The following is a 21,730-nucleotide window of genomic DNA, read 5'->3' on the forward strand; positions in this document are numbered from 1 at the left end:
GTCGCCGCCGCAGCTCTGCAATCTGTTGACAGCTGCCCTCACACGCCCCAGCCCGCCGCCCGCCGCCTGCCACCCTCCGGGATGGAAGACCGTGGTGGCCCGGCACAGGCCACCCGCCCCGCCTGGCCAGCAAAGGGCAGCGCGAGGAGACTGCTGCCTGTCCAGCTGCTTTGGCCGAAATAGGTGAGAAGTTGGGCTTCGTCGTTCTGGGTCTGAGCGACGGGTGGGCCCTCGGGCAGGGACACAGCAGTGGGACCTGCCTGGGGGAGGCGAGGGTCGGAGCCACTGGCTGCGGCGGCCACCCAGCAGGGCAAAAACGCCCCCCTGGGGGCGAGGCGCCTCCTGCTCTTTGGGAAGCAGATTCTGAGTAACTTTCGGCTAAGGCTGCCCGGTGCAGAGCCACAGCTGACATCCCGCTGAGAGGGCGCAGGCGACAGCCGCGTGTGGGGAGGACGCCAGCCCCAGGCCCGGCCACGTCCGGGCGGCGCACGGTTCCGCCCACCTGGTCTGGCCGCACCTTGGTTGGGAGGTTCATTTGCGGCTTGTTTGAGTCTCTTGACTTCCGCTGACAGACGTGTGTACTTGGCTTTGTGCGGTGGCGAGCGACTGAGTTTAGTTCTTGGCTGGGCTGGGCAGCATACCAGTTTTCAAAATATGGAGACGCAGGTGCTCCCGAGCAGGACAGTGTCTGGCCGTCAGCACATTCTGTCCAAAGTCCCTGAGACTCAGGACCCCCCGCCTGTCACCCGGAACCTCCACATGCCCCGGACAGAGCCTGAGCCAGCCGACTCCTGCAGGCTAGCCTGGGTGGAGGGGAGCTGGGAAGGGGCAAGCTTCCTGCCACTCCCTGGGATGGGTGGGGGCTGCACACTGCAGGCGCAGGCGGGACCCTCCACCCCACGCCTCTGACAACACGCTGTCTCCGCAGGTGGCTGCCACCTCGAGACCCACACCCGCCCCAGCACGGGCACCCCAAGGTACCTCAGCTGCTGTCTGAGACTTTGACCTTCTGGATGGCCATGGAGGCTGATGGGGAAAAGGGCGCCACATGACCGCCTCAGCCGGCGACACCCTCCATCCGGCGCTCACGCTTCGCTAACTTTGCAGTGCTCATGGTGAGTATTTGGCCCCTGGGGGCCACCAGCTCCAGGCAGCCCTGCCGGCTGGGACTGGGCCACACCTGGGCCACGCCGAGGGCTGCCACCCCTGTTCATGGTGGAGTGTGGCTGGCTAGAGAGCTGGCGGTCTGGGCACGTGCTCCGTCCTGGGGGGAGGTTCTCGGGCCGCCTGGCTCGGCTCTGTCTGCTCGCTGGCTGGCTTGATGTTGATCACGCTAATTAGCTGCGGGCACGGCTCGTCGACTCATTTTGTCAGTGCAGGCGACAGCCGTCCTGCGGGACGTGCCGCCGTGCCCTGTGGGAACCGGGTCTGGCGCGGGCCGGGCTCCCTCCCATGTCCTCGGCTCTTCCCCCCCGCGCCCTGCCGGCCCCTGCCCATCTAGAAGTGGCAGTGGGGGCAGCTGGGCTGGGCTTGCGCCCCCAAGGCTGTGATGGGGAGGGGCGCCTCTCACCAGGAAGGGGGTGCGGCTGTCAGTGGTGGGGCAGCAGGCAGGACCCGTGAGGGGCTCCTCCCAAAGCTGTCACTGTGGCCGCCGCCAGTCTGCATTCCGGAAGGAGTGACAGCCGGGTAAACAATGCGCTGTGTGTTGGCTGGGGACAGCTGAGGGGCGGCAAGGGCCCTGCACGTGTGGGGAATGCCGATGCCCTGCAGGACAGCGTGGACCGTGTCTCCCTCGTAAGGAGCAGCCTGTCGGCGCCCCTCGGTCACACTCTTCTTGCTGAGTGCAAAATGTCCAGACAGGACAGATGCTGTTTGCCAAAATTCAGCATCATCTCACAATGCCACCTGAGCCTCTGAGGCTGTCAGCACACTTGACCTCTGAGACGTCCGACGAGGTTACAGCCAGGCCGGAGGACGCGGGCTGGGCCTGCAGCTTCCTCCAGCGTCCAATGCCAACGCTTGTTGCCCCTGCGAGCACCGCACACTTCAGGGCACCACTCATGTGGTTTTCATCCTCAAAGGTAGATCCCTGTTTACAAAATGGAAACTTGTCACTGGCAGATGAAAGGCGGATCAAGAGGTGCCCCGGGGTGGGGTGGCCGCTGCATGGCCCACCGCCAGCTCAGCCCCGGCCACCGTCTCCTCGTTCACCATCAGCCCTTCTCTGCAAAACTGTGCCGGGGTGGCCCCTGTCTGTGAAGTGCCCGCTCTTTCCTCTCGGCTCCTGGCAGCCCAGCGGCTGTTCCGCCCCTCGTCGTCGAGGCTTCCAGCTCATTCAGGCTATGGAAACCTGGAGGGTGAGCTTTGCTTGGAGGGTGTGGCATTTCAGCAGTTGGCTGGGTTTTTATTCTCCACGAATGAAGTTTACACCGGAGAGAATTTCTGAAGTGGTCAGAGAGTGTGTGAGTTGCCTTCCCGACTTGCACAATTCCAGGGCAAGCGCTACTGTGCATGTGTCTCTGAGTCTGTGCTGTAGATACCTGGGCAGGGCCACCCAGTGACCCGGGGCATGGGGAGGGAAGGCTGAAGGCTGTAGCTGGGCAGGTGGTCCCGACCCTGCTCACGCCCTGCTGCTGTGCCCTGGTCACTTGCATGGTGCCTGCCCTGGCATCTTCGACACCTGTCATGGAGCAAGCTGCCTTCTCAGTTCCAGGTGTAAAGATGTAGGTCACGGTCTTCTGGTGGCCTCTCCACCAGCCCGTGCTGAGGCTGAGTCAGCACTGCATGGAGTGGCTGTCCAGTGGGCTTGCTGTGACCCTCGTCCTCCTCTCTGAGCAAGCCCCTTGTCTGCCTCGTCGTGCTCTGACCGGACAGCTACTTGCTCCCCCATGGAGTGTCCACATCCTGCAGGCCACATTTCCAATATTTGAAGCTGGGGACACCTTCTCCCCTGCTATGCATCTTCACTACAGCTGTTAATAAACAAAAGCAGACGTAGACTTGCTTGTTTCTCCAATAGGTGTTATTAATATTTAAATTCAAACAGGCACCAAAATACGTATTATTTTGCATCCTGTAATCTGTGATCCTCACACTTAGCCTGGAGAATGATCGTTCTTCAAGGGAACAAAATGACAATCTTTGAAATTAGAGGAAAAACTGTCCAGACCTTTTTGCTTTCTCTCTTTCTGTCCTTCAGAGTGTCTAAGTCTGGTGGTTTCACTGAGGCACCTTTCACTTGGCACAAGTGCTGGCTTTTCTAGCAACACTGTTCCTGGGGCCAGGAATTAGATAGAAGGATGTGACTGGTATGATAGATATGGTAGGGTAGGATATGGCATAGTACAGTGTGGTGTGGTATATAGCATGGTGTGGTATAGCATGGTGTGGTATAGCGACATGGCATGGTGCAGTGGGTGTGGTGTGGTCTGGTTGGTGTGGTGTGGGATGGTAGTGTGGTGTGGTGTGGTAGGATATGGTATGGTGTTGTTGGTGTGGCTGGTATAATGTGGCTGGTGTGGTGGGTGTGGTGTGGTGTAGTACAGTGTGGTATGGTGTCATGTGGTATAGTACAGTGTGGTGTGGTGTGATATATTACGATGTGGTCTAGTGTGGGATACAATATGGAGTGGTGTGGTGTGGTACAGTGTGATATGGGATGGTATATAGGGTGTGGTATGGTGTGGTGTGGTATAGTGAGGTGTGGTGTGGCATGGTATAGTATAGTGTAATGTAGTATAGTGTGGTGTGGTCTGATATAGTATAGTGTGGTGTGGTGTGGTTAGTATGAGTGATGTGGTATAGTGTGCTATAGTGTGGTATGGTGTGGTTGGTGTGGGTGTTGTGGTATAGCATGGTGTGGTGTGCTGTGCGGTGCTGTGGTTGTCATGGTTGGTGTGGTATGGTGTGTTGTGCTGTGATTGATGTGGTTGTTGTGGTGTGGTAAACTGTGATGTGGTGTGATATAGTATAGTGTGGTGTGGTGTGGTATGGTGTGTTATGGTGTGTTATGGTATAGCATGAGATGATGTGGTGTGGTGTGGTTGGTGCAATGCGGTTGGTGTAGTCAGTGTGGTTGGTGTGATGTGGTTGGTGTGGTGCGGTTGATGTGATGTGGTTGGTGTGGTTGGTGTGATGTAGTTGGTGTGATGTGGTGTGGTTAGTGTGATGTGGTGTGATGTGGTGTGGTTGGTTTGATGGGGTGTGGTGTGATGTGATTGGTGTGCTGCGGTGTGGTTGGTGTGCTGCGGTGTGGTTGGTGTGATGTGGTGTGGTTGGTGAGCTGTGGTGTGGTGTGGTGTGGTTGTTGTGATGTGGTTGATGTGGTGTGGTGTGATGTGGTCTGGTTGGTGTGATGTGTTTGGCAGGATGTAGTTGGTTGGTGTGATATGGTTGGTGTGGTGTGGTTGGTGTGGTGTGGTTGGTGTGATGTGGTGTGATGTGGTGTGGTTGGTCTGATAGGGTGTGGTGTGATGTGATTGGTGTGCTGCGGTGTGGTTGGTGTGATGTGGTGTGGTTGGTGAGCTGTGGTGTGGTGTGGTGTGGTTGGTGTGGTGTGGTTGATGTGATGTGGTTGGTGTGGTTGGTGTGCTGCGGTATGGTGTGCTGTGCTGTGGTGTGATGTGGTTGGTGTGATGTGGTTGATGTGGTATGCTGTTGTGTGATGTGGTTGGTGTGATGTGGTGTGATGTGTTGTGGTTGGTGTGATGTGATGTGGTTGGGGTGCTGTGGTGTGGTTGGTGTGGTGTGGTTGGTATGATGTGGTTGGTGTGCTGTGCTGTGGTTGGTGTGATGTGGTGTGGTTGGTGTGGTGTGGTTGATGTGATGTGGTTGGTGTGGTTGGTGTGCTGCGGTATGGTGTGCTGTGCTGTGGTGTGATGTGGTTGGNAGTTGATGTGATGTGGTTGGTGTGGTTGGTGTGATGTAGTTGGTGTGATGTGGTGTGATGTGGTGTGGTTGGTTTGATGGGGTGTGGTGTGATGTGATTGGTGTGCTGCGGTGTGGTTGGTGTGATGTGGTGTGGTTGGTGAGCTGTGGTGTGGTGTGGTGTGGTTGTTGTGATGTGGTTGATGTGGTGTGGTGTGATGTGGTCTGGTTGGTGTGATGTGTTTGGCAGGATGTAGTTGGTTGGTGTGATATGGTTGGTGTGGTGTGGTTGGTGTGGTGTGGTTGGTGTGATGTGGTGTGATGTGGTGTGGTTGGTCTGATAGGGTGTGGTGTGATGTGATTGGTGTGCTGCGGTGTGGTTGGTGTGATGTGGTGTGGTTGGTGAGCTGTGGTGTGGTGTGGTGTGGTTGGTGTGATGTGGTTGATGTGGTGTGGTGTGATGTAGTCTGGTTGGTGTGATGTGTTTGGCATGATGTAGTTGGTTGGTGTGATATGGTTGGTGTGGTGTGGTTGGTATGATGTGGTTGGTGTGCTGTGCTGTGGTTGGTGTGATGTGGTGTGGTTGGTGTGGTGTGGTTGATGTGATGTGGTTGGTGTGGTTGGTGTGCTGCGGTATGGTGTGCTGTGCTGTGGTGTGATGTGGTTGGTGTGATGTGGTTGATGTGGTATGCTGTTGTGTGATGTGGTTGGTGTGATGTGGTGTGATGTGTTGTGGTTGGTGTGATGTGATACGGTTGGGGTGCTGTGGTGTGGTTGGGGTGCTGTGGTGTGGTTGGTGAGCTGTGGTGTGGTGTGGTGTGGTTGTTGTGATGTGGTTGATGTGGTCTGGTGTGATGTGGTCTGGTTGGTGTGATGTGTTTGGCATGATGTAGTTGGTTGGTGTGATATGGTTGGTGTGATGTGGTTGGTATGATGTGGTTGGTGTGCTGTGCTGTGGTTGGTGTGATGTGGTGTGGTTGGTGTGGTGTGGTTGGTGTGGTTGGTGTGCTGTGGTATGGTGTGCTGTGCTGTGGTGTGATGTGGTTGGTGTGATGTGGTTGATGTGTTGTGGTTGGTGTGATGTGATGTGGTTGGGGTGCTGTGGTGTGGTTGGTGTGCTGTGGTTGGGGTGGTGTTGTGGTGTGATGCGGTGCAGCCTCCTGGTGCTACTTACTTCCAGTAACTGGGGTGTTTATGTCAGGGCTGATGGGGTGAGCTCACTCTCACTTGATTGTTCAGGCACAGAGCAAGGGGCACAATAACCCAATTTGCAGTGGCTTTGCTTCGGTGTAGCCGCCTTGTAGCCACCAGTAGCAGCAGGGTGGGAAGCGCCCTCATTAAAAAAAGACATGATAGGATTAAAACCCCCAAAGAGACTGGGCAGTGGACAGAGGGCAGCGGCCTCAGCCCTGGTGCTGCGGCTCCTGGGAAGGAGAGTCAGGGAGCGAGGGGACCCTGAACTCGCAGGCGCTCCCGTGAGGCTCCACCTGTGCAAGGTGAGCCCCGGGAAGAAAGAGACTGGAACATGGGTTAGGGGACATTCATGGCTCTGAGTTGTTACAAAGTAAGTGAACCCACGTGTGGGGGGTGTTTCCCCTCTAAATTCACCTCACAGTCCCCATCAGGCACTGTGTCCAGGAGGTGGGAAGTGGCCGGGGACCCGCCTCCTGACAGGCTTGTCACAGATAGTGTGTCACACTCACAAACACTTCAGACTTCAGTAAGTGCTTTTCAGTTTGTTCCTTTTCATTTGGTTCAATATCTAAATGACTAAAAACTCCTAAACTCTCCCTTTGTGTCACAAAGGGAGAGTTTTTCATCCTACCTACCATTCCGCCTTAAGTTAAGGACTTTAAGCAAACAAAAACCAAGTGGAAAAGCAAAGTCCCTACGGTATTTTCAACGTGTTTTTTTCCCAAACCTCTCCATAGTTTTACTAGCCCACATACCCCCTCCTAAAAGAAAACCCTCACGAACTGTATAAACGTAATGCCCGGTCAGAATCATCTGTGTTCCAAATGAATACATCACTTACCTTCTGCCTTCTGCCTTTTCCCCAGACACTTTTATGAAGGGTTGACAGATAAATAGATGCAATTGTCATTAAAACGTCAGATGAGGGAATACATCAGGCTCTAATGAAATCCATCTTCATTGGTGCAGAACCGGGAAGAAGAACCAGGAAAAGACCCAGAAGAGCCAGAGGACCCAGGACACCTGCCTGTTCCCTCAGCCGCACGGAGCCTGAAGCCGCGCAGGCAGGCGTGTGCCTTCAGACAGCTTGCACTCCCCGGCTTTAAGGAGGTCACTTTTCCAGGTCTCACTCTTGCAAAAGGGTTAAGTTTTGATCAGCCCATTGGCATATAACCTGGTTGACCTCTTTCATCCCGTCTTTCTTCCTTTCTTCTGTCTTAACATCCTGAGCCACTTGATTGGTGTGACGCACCTAACGATACATCCAGCTGCAACAACAGCAAATGCAGAAGGGAGACATGACTCGAGAAAAAGGAAACACAAATGAACCAGAGCATGCGTCCCCCACACGTCAGGACTGGGAAGAGGGAAGCCACATTTCCCAGGGGAGAGGTGACGTCTCTGCTGTGGTCCTGCAAGCACAGGAATGAGCCCACATGCCAGCCCTTTGTCTGGGCCAGGAAGGCTGGGGGCCGCCTTTGTCCTTCCCCTCCCGTGGCCTGGCGGGAGGGGAGAGGTGACGTCTCTGCTGTGGTCCTGCAAGCACAGGAATGAGCCCACAGGCCAGCACTTTGTCTGGGCCAGGAAGGCTGGGGGCCGCCTTTGTCCTTCCCCTCCCGTGGCCTGGCGGGTTCTCTCGACTGTGCTCCTGTGACGTGAGATTCACACTCATCCCTGCGTCTGGTCCAGAGAGCGCTTTGATTTCATGGCCTCAGAGGAACTTCTCTGCTAAAGTCAGTCAAATTCTGTTTGACCACATACCAAATCATCCTGATCTGCCCGTAGAGCATTTGCAAAGTAGACTTTTCCAAGAGGAACTTGTGCATGTGTGAACTTTAAGATATAAAATATATCTCTATTTTGCATTACCTACTTTGAATTTTAAATGTCACCTCTAAAAATGTAGAAAGGCACTGTTGATGACTGTAATTTAGAGAAAGAAAAAAAAAAAGGGAAACCAAACCAAACTGAATCCCTGTTTCTTATAAAACATACTGTTGACCCACACATCATTTCATCCCCAGTCACAGAAGCTGATCCTTGCACAGATGACGCCCTCCAGAGCCCCGGCCTCCCAGGCTCACAAAGCTGCTCCAGGGGTTGGAGGCCACCCCTGGCTGCCTCAATGCATGTGAATCCTCAAAACCGAGCCCGCTGATGAGAAGCAAACCCCCCGCTCCAAAGTGGTGTGGCTTCCAGGCTGCATAACTGTGGCCTGGGCAGCTTCTCCCCCGATGCTTCTGTGCACTGGGCCCTAGCCCGGTTGCAGGAGGCACCCGACACTTCGGGTCTTTGGGGCACTCGGAAGAATCCAGACTGAGGTCTGTCCAGCTCTTCTCTTCTCAGAGGGCAAGAGTGATGGCGGGGGTCTCCTGGACAGCCGTCCCTTCCCAAAACCCTCAGGGGCATCTGTGCAGACCACATCATGGAACCAGGGCTGAACCGTGAGGCTCTCCATCTCCGGCTTGGTGCTCAGTGTCCAGGAAGAAAGGGCAGGCTCTCAACGCTGCTGGGGAGCAGAGGCATGTGCTGCAGCCTGCGGCTCACTCCCTCTCTCATCAGACATCCCTTCTCCACTCCAGCCTTTGTCCTCGCAGGTGAGGGCTCCCGCGGCAGGACAGAGGGGCCAGCAGGTGCCACCCCGGACAGCATGGCATGCTGGTGTTTGTGCCTCAGAAGGAGGCTTCTATGGGGCAAGAGAGTAAAGACCAGGAGGGGCTGCCAGGGCTGGCCTGGGGGAATTCAGACTGCGGACCCTGCCTCAGAGCCTCAGACTGAGCATGGGCTGCCTTCCAAGTCAGGCTGCAGCAGGCAGGATCTCCAGGTTTCCCATCCGACGCTGCAGGCCCTGGTGACTCTGACACCATGTGGCGGGCGTCTCCACGTATTTCATCTTGAGCTTGTGGTTTCATAGGAAGGTGCGCTGAGAGCAGCAGGCGTCGCAAAGCCCATGTTGTATGGAGGCAGTTGTGGTCACATCCTGCCCATGCCCACACATTCCCCTCGGGCTTCCATGCCATGGTAGGTTCAGTGCCAAAGCACAGGGGATGCAGGGTGGACAGCCTGCAGTCACCTCTCCCTCAGTCACATCGGGTCATCTGCTTATTCTGGATCAGGGGCCTTATTTCTGGCTTTGATTATCAGCCACATCCCCCAGCAGTCAGACCGTGAGGAGTCCCCTCAGTGTCCCCAGTCACTCAGCACCTTTGCACTGGGATGTGATTCCATCAGCTACTGTGGGCACAGCAGTGAGACCCCCACATCTGGGCAGGGTCACAGACAGAGGAAGTGGCTGGGTGCCACGGTGGCCCTCAGCTCCCTGGAGTACCCTCTGAGCATGTCAGGTGTTCCCTGCTGGCCAGGCCTCATCTTAGCTAAACTGACAGGAGATTGTGCATCGGCAGGGAAAGCAGCATGAGCTCTCGGACTCATGGGTTTCCTGCTTCCCTGACTCAGGTGAAGCTGCCTCCTGCCCACAGCCCTTCATGCACAGGAGGGTTTTCTCTTCTTCCTGCATTACTGAGCCTAGTGCCATCCTGGAGGCACAGCTGACTGCTTCCTGCAGCTCTGACAGCCCAGGCGGGCACCCACTGCACACTCAGAGCCGCTCCCAGCTCGGAGAGGTGCATGGGCCGTGGGCACCCATGTGGGCTGGGGGGTGAGGCCAGCTCAGCTGCAGACCCCAACCCCCCACTGCCTTTCCTGTGTCCCAGCTGGGTGCTCCCAGCTCGGAGAGGTGCATGGGCCGTGGGCACCCATGTGGGCTGGTGGGTGAGGCCAGCTCAGCTGCAGACCCCAACCCCCCACTGCCTTTCCTGTGTCCCAGCTGGGGCAGCTCAGTGAGATCGCAAAGGGGACCTCCTGGGCAGCCTTCTGCAGCCACAGACTCCACAGGACCCTCAGACCCCCAGCCCATGTCCAGATAAAGCTGACACCAGCCCCCGCCTGCCCACCTGACGACAGCGTCTCCTCAGGGCCCTGGGAGCAGAGCACCAGCCTGGGTGGGGGAGCATGACTTCAACTGCTGCTTTGCAGAGTGGGGTCCACGGCACCCACCCAGGGGGTTCTGAGGGTCTACGGGGTCTCGTTATAGAGTTCTGTGGGGATGGTGTACCCACCCCATGAGGGATATCAGTCAACTCAGCTGTTGCACAAAATTCTGCAGGTCGGTCTGAAGGTGCAGAAAGTGGGACTTAGGCTCAAGACCATGTTTGCAGGTTTTCTCCTGCAGCCGTTCTTGCCTTCTTCCTGTGTCCTTACTGTGGCCTTCTCTGTGTGTCGGCACCCCTGGTGTCTCTTCTCCTTCCTACAAGGACACCAGTCCTGTTGGATCAGGGCCCACCCTCGTGGCTTTGTTTAACCTCACATACCTCTTTCTAGGCTCCATCTCCAGACGCAGTCACACGGAGGCTTAGGGCCTCTACCTATGAATTTGAGGGACACCATCCATCTACAGAAGGGTCTTCATGTGACTCCGTGAGCTGCAGCACGTGAAGCATCTAGAACAGTGCTAGGCACTGCCTTTTCTAGCCCAGGGTCAGAGGTCAAGTGGATGCTGGATCTCTGACCCTCAATTTCACTGTCCCGTGGGCAGTGAGCCTCACGCACCCACACCAAGGAGGGGGCTGTGGTCCTCCAGGACCCTCTTCTCCAGTGAGTGTCAGTCACTGAGTTTGGGGTTTTGCTCCTGGTGAAGGCCGACTGGCCCCGCCTGTGTGGTGTTGCCCTTTGCTTCCAGTGTTTTCTATCCATCATCATGGGAATGTGGCTCCCAGGGCAGGTAAATCTTGGGGCTGCATTTGGGATTTTGCCTCTCTGTGCCCCAGCGCCCCATACGGTGGGAGCTCACCTCACTGGTCTAATGAAAAAAAAGACTAAAACATTCCCAGACATTTCCAACCAGGGACATTCTTCCCTCGTTTTACTCTACCACGGGGAAGACATGTTCTCCTTTGAACTCTGACCTCGAGCCCTCTACTTCGGGCTGTGACATCCAGAAATGGGAGTGGGGTTCTGGGGCCTGTGTCTTTTGGTTCACAACAACTTTTGCTTTTGCTCCATCGACTTGAGTCAACACTATGAGGACTTGCTGAAACTGATTAGGAGAATTTTGTAGCAGCAGAAAGTGCATGGGTGTGAGGTTCAGAAGTGGGTCGGGGTAGTCTGATGTGTTTCGCTGTCTCTCTGTAAGGCTCCATCCAGACCCCCACTCAGCAGGAGAGGTGCACTCTGCCCTCTGCCAGCGGCCTTGGATGGAAAGAGGCTGGAGGCAGGCGTCCAGGCATGGCAGAGACTGCCCTCTAGGAGCTGGCTCTCAGAGCCACGCAAAGACGCCCTCAGCTGAGCAGCCCTGGTGGAGGTGAAGACAAACCTCACATGTGGAGCCCGCGGTGCTGCAGCTGTGCCTGCAGGGAGCTCACACTGCACAGGGCCTTCTCGGCTACCAGCCTGGCTCCTCTGCCTTAGCAGTGTGTCTGTTCCAGTGAGACCTAACAAATCATAGCTCAGATCAGAGAATGCCTGGGAATGCAGGGGAGAGCCTGGGCATCTGCCGCATGCACAGATGCCTGGCCATGTGGTCACACAGGTCTCCTGTTTTCTTTCCAGGATTTGAAGACTGTCCTGTCTCTGCCCCAGCACCCAGGGGAGCTCCTGCACCCCGTGGTGTACGCGTGTACGGCAGTCATGCTGCTGTGCCTCCTCACCTCCATCATCACCTACCTTGTGCACCAGAGGTAAGGCTGGCACAGCGGAAGCACCCCCATTTTGCCCTGGGACCTAATGATTTATCTGTGAATGCACATCCATGAAATGGGGTTTCACCACCCCTCGCATGGCAAGAAGTCCCTAGAAGATGCTCCACCCATCACCAGCCAGCTTGAACCTGCCCAACCCTGGGTGCCCATCACAGAGCCAGAGGGTAGACAGGTGCTCAGGGGAGCCATGCCCTTCCACTCTGAGCCTCCACAGGGTCTTCTCAACAGCAGCCTCATGTTCTTATCAAATTGGGTGAAATAAGTTCTTCCTGAAGTGGGTGCAATGTCAGTCCAGGGGCGCTGAGAAGTCCACCTCCTTGGGGTGATGGAGTGAACTGCAGGACCCTCAAAGACCCTTCCATTGTGCCTCTGTCTAGAAGGGGGAGTCTGGTCAGTTTTCTGCTTCTGAACTTGTTTTTTTATCCATGTCTGGGAGTGAGGGGATAACCTCAGTGTGTCTGCATCATGTGGAGAGGCACCGGAGAATGTGAGGAGGGTCAGGGTCAGGGTCAAGCCCATCATCAGAGTCATGGGCAATGCCTAGGCCATGACCACAGCCATAGTCATGAGCAGAGGCTTGGGCGTGTCCAAGACCAAGATCATGGGCAGAGGCTTGGGTGTGTCCAAGAGCAAGATCATGGGCAGAGGCTTGGGTGTGTCCAGAACCAAGATCATGGGCAGAGGCTTGGGTGTGTTCAAGACCAAGATCATGGGCAGATGCTTGGGTGTGTTCAAGAGCAAGATCATGGGCAGAGGCTTGGGTGTGTTCAAGACCAAGATCATGGGCAGATGCTTGGGTGTGTTCAAGACCAAGATCATGGGCAGAGGCTTGGGCATGTCCAGAACCAAGATCATGGGCAGAGGCTTGGGTGTGTTCAAGAGCAAGATCATGGGCAGAGGCTTGAGTGTGTCCAAGACCAAGATCATGGGCAGAGGCTTGAGTGTGTCCAAGACCAAGATCATGGGCAGATGCTTGGGTGTGTCCAAGAGCAAGATCATGGGCAGAGGCTTGAGTGTGTCCAAGACTAAGACAATGTGCAGAGGCTTGGGTGTGTCTAAGACCAAGATCATGGGCAGAGGCTTGGGTGTGTCCAAGACCAAGATCATGGGCAGAGGCTTGGGCATGTTCAAGGCCAAGATCATAGGCAGAGACCTGGGTATGTTCAAGGCCAAGGTCATGGGCAGAGGCTTAGGCGTGTCCCAGACCAAGATCATGGGCAGAGGCTTGAGTGTGTTCAAGGCCAAGATCATGGGCAGAGGCTTGGGCGTGTCCAAGGCCAAGATCATGGGCAGAGGCTTGGGCGTGTCCAAGGCCAAGATCATGGGCAGAGGCTTGAGTGTGTTCAAGGCCAAGACCATGGGCAGAGGCTTAGGTGTGTTCAAGGCCAAGATCATGGGCAGAGACCTGGGTATATTCAAGACCAAGATCATGGGCAGAGGCTTGAGTGTGTTCAAGGCCAAGACCATGGGCAGAGGCTTAGGTGTGTTCAAGGCCAAGATCATGGGCAGAGACCTGGGTATATTCAAGACCAAGATCATGGGCAGAGGCTTGAGTGTGTTCAAGGCCAAGACCATGGGCAGAGGCTTAGGTGTGTTCAAGGCCAAGATCATGGGCAGAGACCTGGGTATATTCAAGACCAAGATCATGGGCAGAGGCTTGAGTGTGTTCAAGGCCAAGACCATGGGCAGAGGCTTAGGTGTGTTCAAGGCCAAGATCATGGGCAGAGACCTGGGTATATTCAAGACCAAGATCATGGGCAGAGGCTTGAGTGTGTTCAAGGCCAAGACCATGGGCAGAGGCTTAGGTGTGTTCAAGGCCAAGATCATGGGCAGAGACCTGGGTATATTCAAGACCAAGATCATGGGCAGAGGCTTGAGTGTGTTCAAGGCCAAGACCATGGGCAGAGGCTTAGGTGTGTTCAAGGCCAAGATCATGGGCAGAGACCTGGGTATATTCAAGACCAAGATCATGGGCAGAGGCTTGAGTGTGTTCAAGGCCAAGACCATGGGCAGAGGCTTAGGTGTGTTCAAGGCCAAGATCATGGGCAGAGACCTGGGTATATTCAAGACCAAGATCATGGGCAGAGGCTTGAGTGTGTTCAAGGCCAAGACCATGGGCAGAGGCTTAGGTGTGTTCAAGGCCAAGATCATGGGCAGAGACCTGGGTATATTCAAGACCAAGATCATGGGCAGAGGCTTGAGTGTGTTCAAGGCCAAGACCATGGGCAGAGGCTTAGGTGTGTTCAAGGCCAAGATCATGGGCAGAGACCTGGGTATATTCAAGACCAAGATCATGGGCAGAGGCTTGAGTGTGTTCAAGGCCAAGACCATGGGCAGAGGCTTAGGTGTGTTCAAGGCCAAGATCATGGGCAGAGACCTGGGTATATTCAAGACCAAGATCATGGGCAGAGGCTTGAGTGTGTTCAAGGCCAAGACCATGGGCAGAGGCTTAGGTGTGTTCAAGGCCAAGATCATGGGCAGAGACCTGGGTATATTCAAGACCAAGATCATGGGCAGAGGCTTGAGTGTGTTCAAGGCCAAGACCATGGGCAGAGGCTTAGGTGTGTTCAAGGCCAAGATCATGGGCAGAGACCTGGGTATATTCAAGACCAAGATCATGGGCAGAGGCTTGAGTGTGTTCAAGGCCAAGATCATGGGCAGAGACCTGGGTATATTCAAGACCAAGATCATGGGCAGAGGCCTGGGCATGTGCAAGACCAAGATCATAGGCAGGGGCCTGGGCATGTTCAAGACCAAGATCATAGGCAGAGGCCTGGGCATGTTCAAGACCAAGATCATAGGCAGAGACCTGGGTATGTTCAATACCAAGATCATGGGCAGAGGCCTGGGCATGGCCAAGGTCATAATTAGAGGCCTGGGCATGTGGAGCCTTGGGCATGTCCAAAGCTGAGGAGTCCAAGATCAAGGCGCTGGCAGATTTGGTGTCTGCTGAGGGCCTCTTTCCTGGTTCACAGATGACACCTTCTTGGTGTGTCCTTACATGGTGGAAGGGGCCACTTTCATGAGAGCACTAATCCCATCATGAGGGCTCTGCCCAATACCCCACTTCCTTACACCATCACATTGTGGCTGGATTTCAATGTATGAATTTAGGGGAAACAAACATTCAAACCACAGCAGCTGTGGTCATGGGAAGAGCCTTTTGCATGCTTGGGGCCATGGTGAAGGTCACGGCCACAGTCACAGTCAAAGTTTATCAATGTCAGTCCTGGCCGCAGCCAGGGGCAGAGCAGAGCTTTAGACGTGTTTATGGTCACGGAGACAGGCACAGGCCAGGTGATAGCAGGGTCACGTGCAGAGCCATGGTCATAGCCATGGCCTCTTCCTAAGGCCTCAAACATCTGCTCAGAGAGGGAAGAGCTCATCCTGGGGACCAGAAAGCACGACTTCCATTTCTCGACCGCAGACAGGCCAGGGTCTCAGGGCCTCCGCACCTTCATCTGCCAAGTGGTCAGATTGGTCAAGACTGCAAAAACCTTCCCAGTCTTAGCATTCTAAGGTGATTTAACATGAAATTATCTAACGGCAACCCACTAAGGGTGGATCCAGCACTGTCCATCCGTCTGTCCCTGACTTTCCTGGCCTGCCGAGGGCCCACCATCCCCATGTAGACAAAGCACATCCTTCAGACGAGAGGGCTCGTTCCCACGCTGCTCCCTGAAACGCTGGCTCCTAACGAGAAATCTCTGTTCCCCACAGTGCCATCCGCATCAGCCGGAAAGGCCGGCACATGCTGCTGAATTTCTGCTTCCACGCTGCTCTGACCGTCACAGTGTTCGCCGGCGGCATCAATCGCACCAAGTACCCCATCCTGTGCCAGGCGGTGAGTGCTGTTCCTGTTTCCATTGCCACCAAAGGGGATATGTGTGATAGCTGTCTTGCTTATGAAATAATATTCCAGTATGTGTTCAGTTGTGCCTGGTAAGGGAGCAGCGGGCATCCTGTGTGTCTGTAGGACGGTCTCACTCCATATGAATCCACTGTTTTGCTCCACATTTGATCATATAAATTATTTTTCATGGGACCGTCTTGCCCCAAGGCTTGTGGTGACATGCTAACAAGACACTTATCATCCAAGAAACCATGCTCTTCCCAGGACAGGGACACAACCTGCCTCTCCTAAAGAGACTGGGGGGAGCTCGGGAAGGACCATGTGCTTCTGGTCCAGGTTGGAAACTCTGGACACTGAAGCCTCAGCTCGTGACCAGGAGAAGAAGCTCCGTCACCTGTGGGTCACCAGGTTGTCCCGGCTGCGGTAGGTGTCCTGCCCCTGCAGGAACTGTGCTCCCTCTCAGGAAAAAGTGGAGCTTCAAAGCCCCTGAACATTGAAAAGAACAAGGGAAGTCATGAAACGGGTCTTCCCCACACTTGTGCCCAGCCTGACCTTGGTCTAAAAGAGGAGAAAGTATAAATCGCTCAGTGCCTCGCAGAGCTCATGGCAGAGACGCTTCCATCAGAACCAGGCCTGGTCCTCAACCCCTTTGGGCTGTGGCTTGGGCCAGGGAGAGGGGTGGCCACGAGCCTCTGCAGTGCAGGTCCAGCCCCACCCCCCGGCAGCCTGCTGCATGCCAGGCTCAGCCCCGTGGACCAGCAGCAACTTTTCACAGACCCCCGTGGTCTCTGTCACTGTCTGGGCTCGCACCTGGCAGCCCTCCTGGCACCCACACAGCCTCCTGACCCCCTTGCTGCCTCTGCCATCATGAGCTCAGCAAGAACCTCCTGCTGGCTGCAGAGCAGCCTCCATCTAGTCACCTGGACCCGCAGGCACCTGTCCCCTGCATAGGCGGCAGCGACCGAGACTCACCCTGGGGACGGTGGGTGAGAGGTTGCTCCTGCAGGGCTGCCTCAGGGAGCGTCGGGCTAAGAGCACAGCTCCCTGCATGGCCCACAGGCCTGGCCACAGCTGCAGAGCCTCCTTCTTCCCAGCACCACCTGATGTGAGGCCAGGAGTGGGCCACGAGCAGGCACCCATGCCCTTGACACAGCACTGCCGCCCCAGAGCTCTGGAGGCTGAGCCCAGCCTCTGCAAGAGGAGGCGTCATGTCTGTGACTGCATGTCATGACCAGCCGTGACAGGTCTATCCACCACCTGGTCCTGGGCCAGCACGGCCCTTACAGGGAAGTGGCGACACATGCCTGGCGAAGGCTGAGGGTCAGACACACTTCCCTGTTCACAGCCTCTCAATAAACCAGAAACGGCCACAGTGAGCTCCCAGGAAATCCAATTGACGTCTTGCATGTGGCACCAGCCAGGGAGCCCGAGAAACGCAATGAAAGGCATTATAACTCTGACATCCACACGTTGCCACCTGAGCACTCCACACTGGGACCCTGCTGGGGACAAACCGACTGGAAGTGCGGGTGGTGGTCCCATCCCACAGGGCTTTGGGTAAACTCTGCCCACAGCCCCAGAAAACCTGCGAACTCTCCCCATGCACAGGCCAGCAGGCGACAGCCTGGGGCAGACACTCGAGGTGTGTGGGGGGTAGGGCAGGTCCGGGAGGGTTGGTGGGGGTGAGATCTGTGTGGAGATGGTGTTAAGGAGAGAGATGCTCCATTCTCTCCTCGTGACAACACTTGGGACCTCCATCGGAGGACATGGGCCCCTGAGTTCTGAAGTAGAAAAGTCTGTGCCCTTTCCTGATACCATCTTGATCTCCCATGTACATTTGCAGGTGACAGGCCATCACTCAATCACTCATTCATTCATTCACTTGGCAAATGTGCGCCAAGGGCCTGCCAGGTGCTGGGCCGTGCAGTGATGCTGTGCACAACCAGAGACAAGCCCACCGGGTCTCCTGCAAGGGGTCAGACAGCAGACAAAGGCAGAAAACCAGCCCTTAGTGCAGGAGGCACTGCAGAGCAGCTGGAGAGGACAAAGCCGGGCCAAGAACCCAAAGGCCAGCATGTGGCAGCTCAGCTCTAGGGACGTCCTCGAGGCCTTCAGGGTGACATTGTCCTGTGACCACCGATGTTTCTTTAACTCCACCTGTGCTTTGCAGCCGTGAACAGGGGTGTGCTATGCTGCTGCTGAGGGCCCTGGGGCAAGCAGAAGGCCCCTCCGCTGTCTGCTGGGGAGGAGAGACCTGAGCAGGGCCGGTTAAAAACCAGGCTGTGGACAGGTGACCTCAGCCGCCACTGGTACCCAAGCGCAGGACTCTTGGGGCCCACCTTCACTGCCAAGCCCTTCAGCATCACGGTGCCCCAGTGAAACGACACACGAGGAAGGGTCCATGGCGCTCGACACAGGAGGGAACCGACAGTTGCTATGGCAACAGGAGGATGACCATGAGCCTCATTAAGCACTAAGTGACATCATAAACAAAAGCAGAAGGCCACATGATGGATGTGCGTCAGTGCTGGCCCTGGGTCCGGAAGCGTGGGTGGGTTGGCCTGCCTGCCACCCCTTTTCCAGGCAGCAGGTACTGCCAGGCAGCCATGCAGTGTCCCTGTGTCCTCTGCACATGTCCAGCCTAAATGAGCCCATGTTTGGGAGACAGGGTTCTGCTGCTCCCACCTTCTTGTAACCCCCAAAGGCACACGGCCCAGATGAACTGGGCCCTCGGACCAGGCGCAAAGCCAGCTCCCACTCCCGGCGCTCCCTGCCCTCTCCTGGCATTTCCACTCACACGTGACAGTGGCAGCTGTGCCACTGGGGCATCCCTCAAGCGCAGGCCTGGCTGCCACGCTGCCTGCCCTGCTCCATCCTCTTCTGTGCAGAGGTTGTCTGGGGTTCCCAGCACGTCGGCCAGGCCAGGCCCAGCGTGGGACCGCACACGGGCCCCCCAGGTCCAGGCGAGGGGAGCGCGCGTCTCCCACTGTCCGGCGCACAGGGAGCCCCGGAGCCATCAGCAGGCACCCTGAATTTCCCACCCCACCCTCAGAGAGAGCGTCCCCCCAGGTAAAACCTGAAGTCTGGGTCTCATTGGTCATTGAAGCAGCGCGGCGGTGGCTTCATTCAGAGAATCTCTGCTTTCCTCGATCACTTCTGTCATTTCCAGCCACAGCAATATTTTACTCATCAGTTCAATATGTCAGGTTGCCACTCCAAGGGTGACCTCACTTCCTGGAATCCGATAGAGAGGCAGGAGTGTGGACGCACAACTAGCTGCCACGGCACGTGCCATGGCAGACACAGCTCCAGTGCTGTTTCCGCAGGAATGACGCACTGTCTTGCGTAGTGGCTTGTCCAGGCCCCCTCCCCGTTGGTGTTCCTCCCCACCTGCCATGCCACAGACACTAGCGTTGGGGAGACCCCCGCATGGGCCAGCATGATTCTTTCACTCGGTGGACGCATGGGAGTGCTGGGCCCAGGAGGAGCTCATCTCTCCAGCCCACAGGGTCCATGCCTGAGCCACAGCGACCCCAGGAGGAGCGTGCTGCAGCCCCCACCCCTCTCTCTGTGGAAGCAAAGCTAAGCAGTGCCAGGGTCCTGGCAGCCCCTGCAGGTCTCGAGAGCTCTGGGGCCCTGTGAGGTGTGCACGTCGGCCAGAGGTAAGCCCCCCACCCTGCTGCGGGTCTCTTCAAGACGCAGAGGGAGCTGCTGGGGGCAGACCGCTGTCCGCCGTGGGTCACCTGGCGGAGGTGGGGCCTGCTGACCACGCTCTCCCCCCAGGTGGGCATCCTGCTGCACTATTCCACACTCTCCACCCTGCTGTGGATCGGGGTGACCGCCAGGAACATCTACCAGCAGGTGACCAAGAAGGCCCCACTGTGCCCGGGCGCAGACCACCCACCGTACCCCAAGCAGCCCCTGCTCAGGTACCAAGCATGCTTGCGTGTGGCCCACCTACACTCCCAGTCCCCCAGAGTTCCCAACCCTGGGCACCCCTTTCAGGTCTTGGCAAATTTCCTCACCAGGCAGCTTATGGCCTGAGGAGGTTTCATCCACACAAGTGCGGGATACCAGGGGCTGGGCCATGTGCTGGCGGCAGGATGCCAAGGGGGCCTGGGAGTCCCTTGTGCTGGGGTCAGAGGAGCTTCATGTGCTGGGACAGGGGCACCGTGTGCTGGGGGAAGGGGGGGTCCATGTGCTGGGGCAGGATGTCAAGGGTGGCATAGGGAGGTTGTTTTCTGGGGGCGGGGTGCCAAGGGAGGGTGGTCCAGGGCAGGGCTCTGCCATTTGTGGCTGGAGCTGGCTGGGGGTGGTGCCCTCCCAAGCTGCAGAGGGACTGGTGTGGCCATGTGTGCAGATAGGCTCTGGGTGGCCACGGCTTCGGTTTGCTTCATGGTCTCAGTGCCGTTGAGACATCCACTCGTTAGCTGGTAGAAGACTGTATTTTTGTGTTGCTATAACAGAGTTACCTGAGACTGGGTAATTTATAAAGAATAGAAATTTGGCTCACAATTCTGGGACAGCTGCATCTGGCACGGGCCTCAGGCTGCTTCTACTCATGGCAGAAAGTGGCAGGCAGCTGGTGGGTACAAGCAGATCACATGGCGAGAGGAAGCAAGAGACAGAGAGAAGGTGCCAGGGTCTTTTTAAGCAACAAGAGCTCGCTGGAACTAATCCAGCGAGAACTCACTCATTACTCCCCCCTCCCCCAGGGAGAGCATTAATCCATTCATGAGGGATCCGCCCCCATGACTCAATCAGTTTCCAACACTGCCACACCGGAGATCAAATTTCCACATGAGTTTTGGCAGGGACAACACATCCAAACTCCATCAAAGACTGTCACATGCTCAGTTGCTAATTTCAAGGTGACCATGGCCTGGCCTCTTGGGACTGGTGGTGGGTAGACCTGCTCCATCTGGTCGTCCTGCTCTTTTCTCAGGCCGGGGACTCTCAGTAGACTTGGTAGGGACATGGACATGCCTGGGGCCACAGGAACAACCCGCAGGGGCCAGGATGGCTGTGGTCACCTCCCTCCCATCCAGAGCCAAAAGCTAGGGGACTCCTGTGGAACTAGCTTGTCTGGGAGGTGGCAGAAGCTGCTCCCATCCACGAGAAGACAACCCACTGCCGAGGAACCATCGGAAGCTCCTTCAGACGCAAACATGGCTCCACTGTGACCAAACAGCTGTCACTCTGATGGGAGTTCGGTGGCTCTGGCATAGGCCAAATCCCCAACACCAGAGTCAGCAAAAGCCAGGTTCACAAGTGGCCGGCTAGTGAGGCCTTGCGTGTGGCACTGGCTTGTGTGAGGTGCATCTGGCCCAGCCGTCCTCCTGGAGGTCATCTGAGGCTCTGCAAATGCCCACCCCGAGCCACCTGTGGAATTTTCCAGAGTGACCCTGAGTGACTTCGTCCAGGCAGGCTCCATAGACGCAGCTGCCCTGGGGGTTCCTCGGCTGTTTGGGGAGACACTCACCTCCAGGCGATCTGTGCGAATTTGCAGAGCAACCCCTCGGTGTGGTAAAACCACCAGTAGAACTCATTTTGAGGCAGATAAAGCAACACCCTGTGCTGTCTAAGTCAATAAGCTAATTTCCACCTGGAGCGCCTCCTGACGTTGTTTGATTTTCTGATTTGAGCAGACATGTCGCCACTTAGCAGCCAGGGCCGGGGAGATGCCGCGGGGGCGATGCCACCGCTGCTCCTGGGGGCCCGGGACGGAGGACTCATTACCTCTCCTCTCCTGAGGTCCCCTGGGTTTAAAAATCACTCTCAAAATGCATTTCCTCGTCTGTAATTGATTGAAGAGTTGCCTGGGTTTTTGAAGAGTGCGGTGGAAGCCGCGGCGCGTTCCAGCGCTTTCCTCTCTGTCTGGAGTCTTCCAGCTGCACTTAGAGCAGATGCTGCTGGCCAGGCCTGGGGCTTGCCCAGGGGGTCACACCGCAGAGCGGGTGTGGTGCTGACTGGTGGACTCGGAGGACCCCAAGGACTAGCTCACTTGTGGCTCCTCTTGGTGTCTCCTGGAGACCACCACCCACCTACACCCCCCCCCCCC

General features: G+C 56.3%; 1 protein-coding gene across 1 annotated transcript in view; it reads left to right on the forward strand.

Moving 5' to 3' along the window:
* The first annotated feature begins 18 nt into the window (after positions 1-18).
* The window catches only part of GPR123 (G protein-coupled receptor 123), a 54,997-nt gene continuing 33,285 nt past the window's right edge, over positions 19-21,730 (forward strand). The window contains exons 1-5 of the mRNA XM_008583755.1: positions 19-183; positions 929-1,115; positions 11,668-11,795; positions 15,537-15,660; positions 19,453-19,598. Of these exons, the coding sequence (XP_008581977.1) occupies positions 1,113-1,115; positions 11,668-11,795; positions 15,537-15,660; positions 19,453-19,598 (401 nt within the window). The 5' untranslated portion in view covers positions 19-183; positions 929-1,112. The remainder of the gene's footprint in view (positions 184-928; positions 1,116-11,667; positions 11,796-15,536; positions 15,661-19,452; positions 19,599-21,730) is intronic.

Source organism: Galeopterus variegatus, unplaced genomic scaffold, assembly GCF_000696425.1.
Source record: "Galeopterus variegatus unplaced genomic scaffold, G_variegatus-3.0.2 Scaffold3028, whole genome shotgun sequence".
NCBI classification, from domain to species: Eukaryota; Metazoa; Chordata; class Mammalia; order Dermoptera; family Cynocephalidae; genus Galeopterus; species Galeopterus variegatus.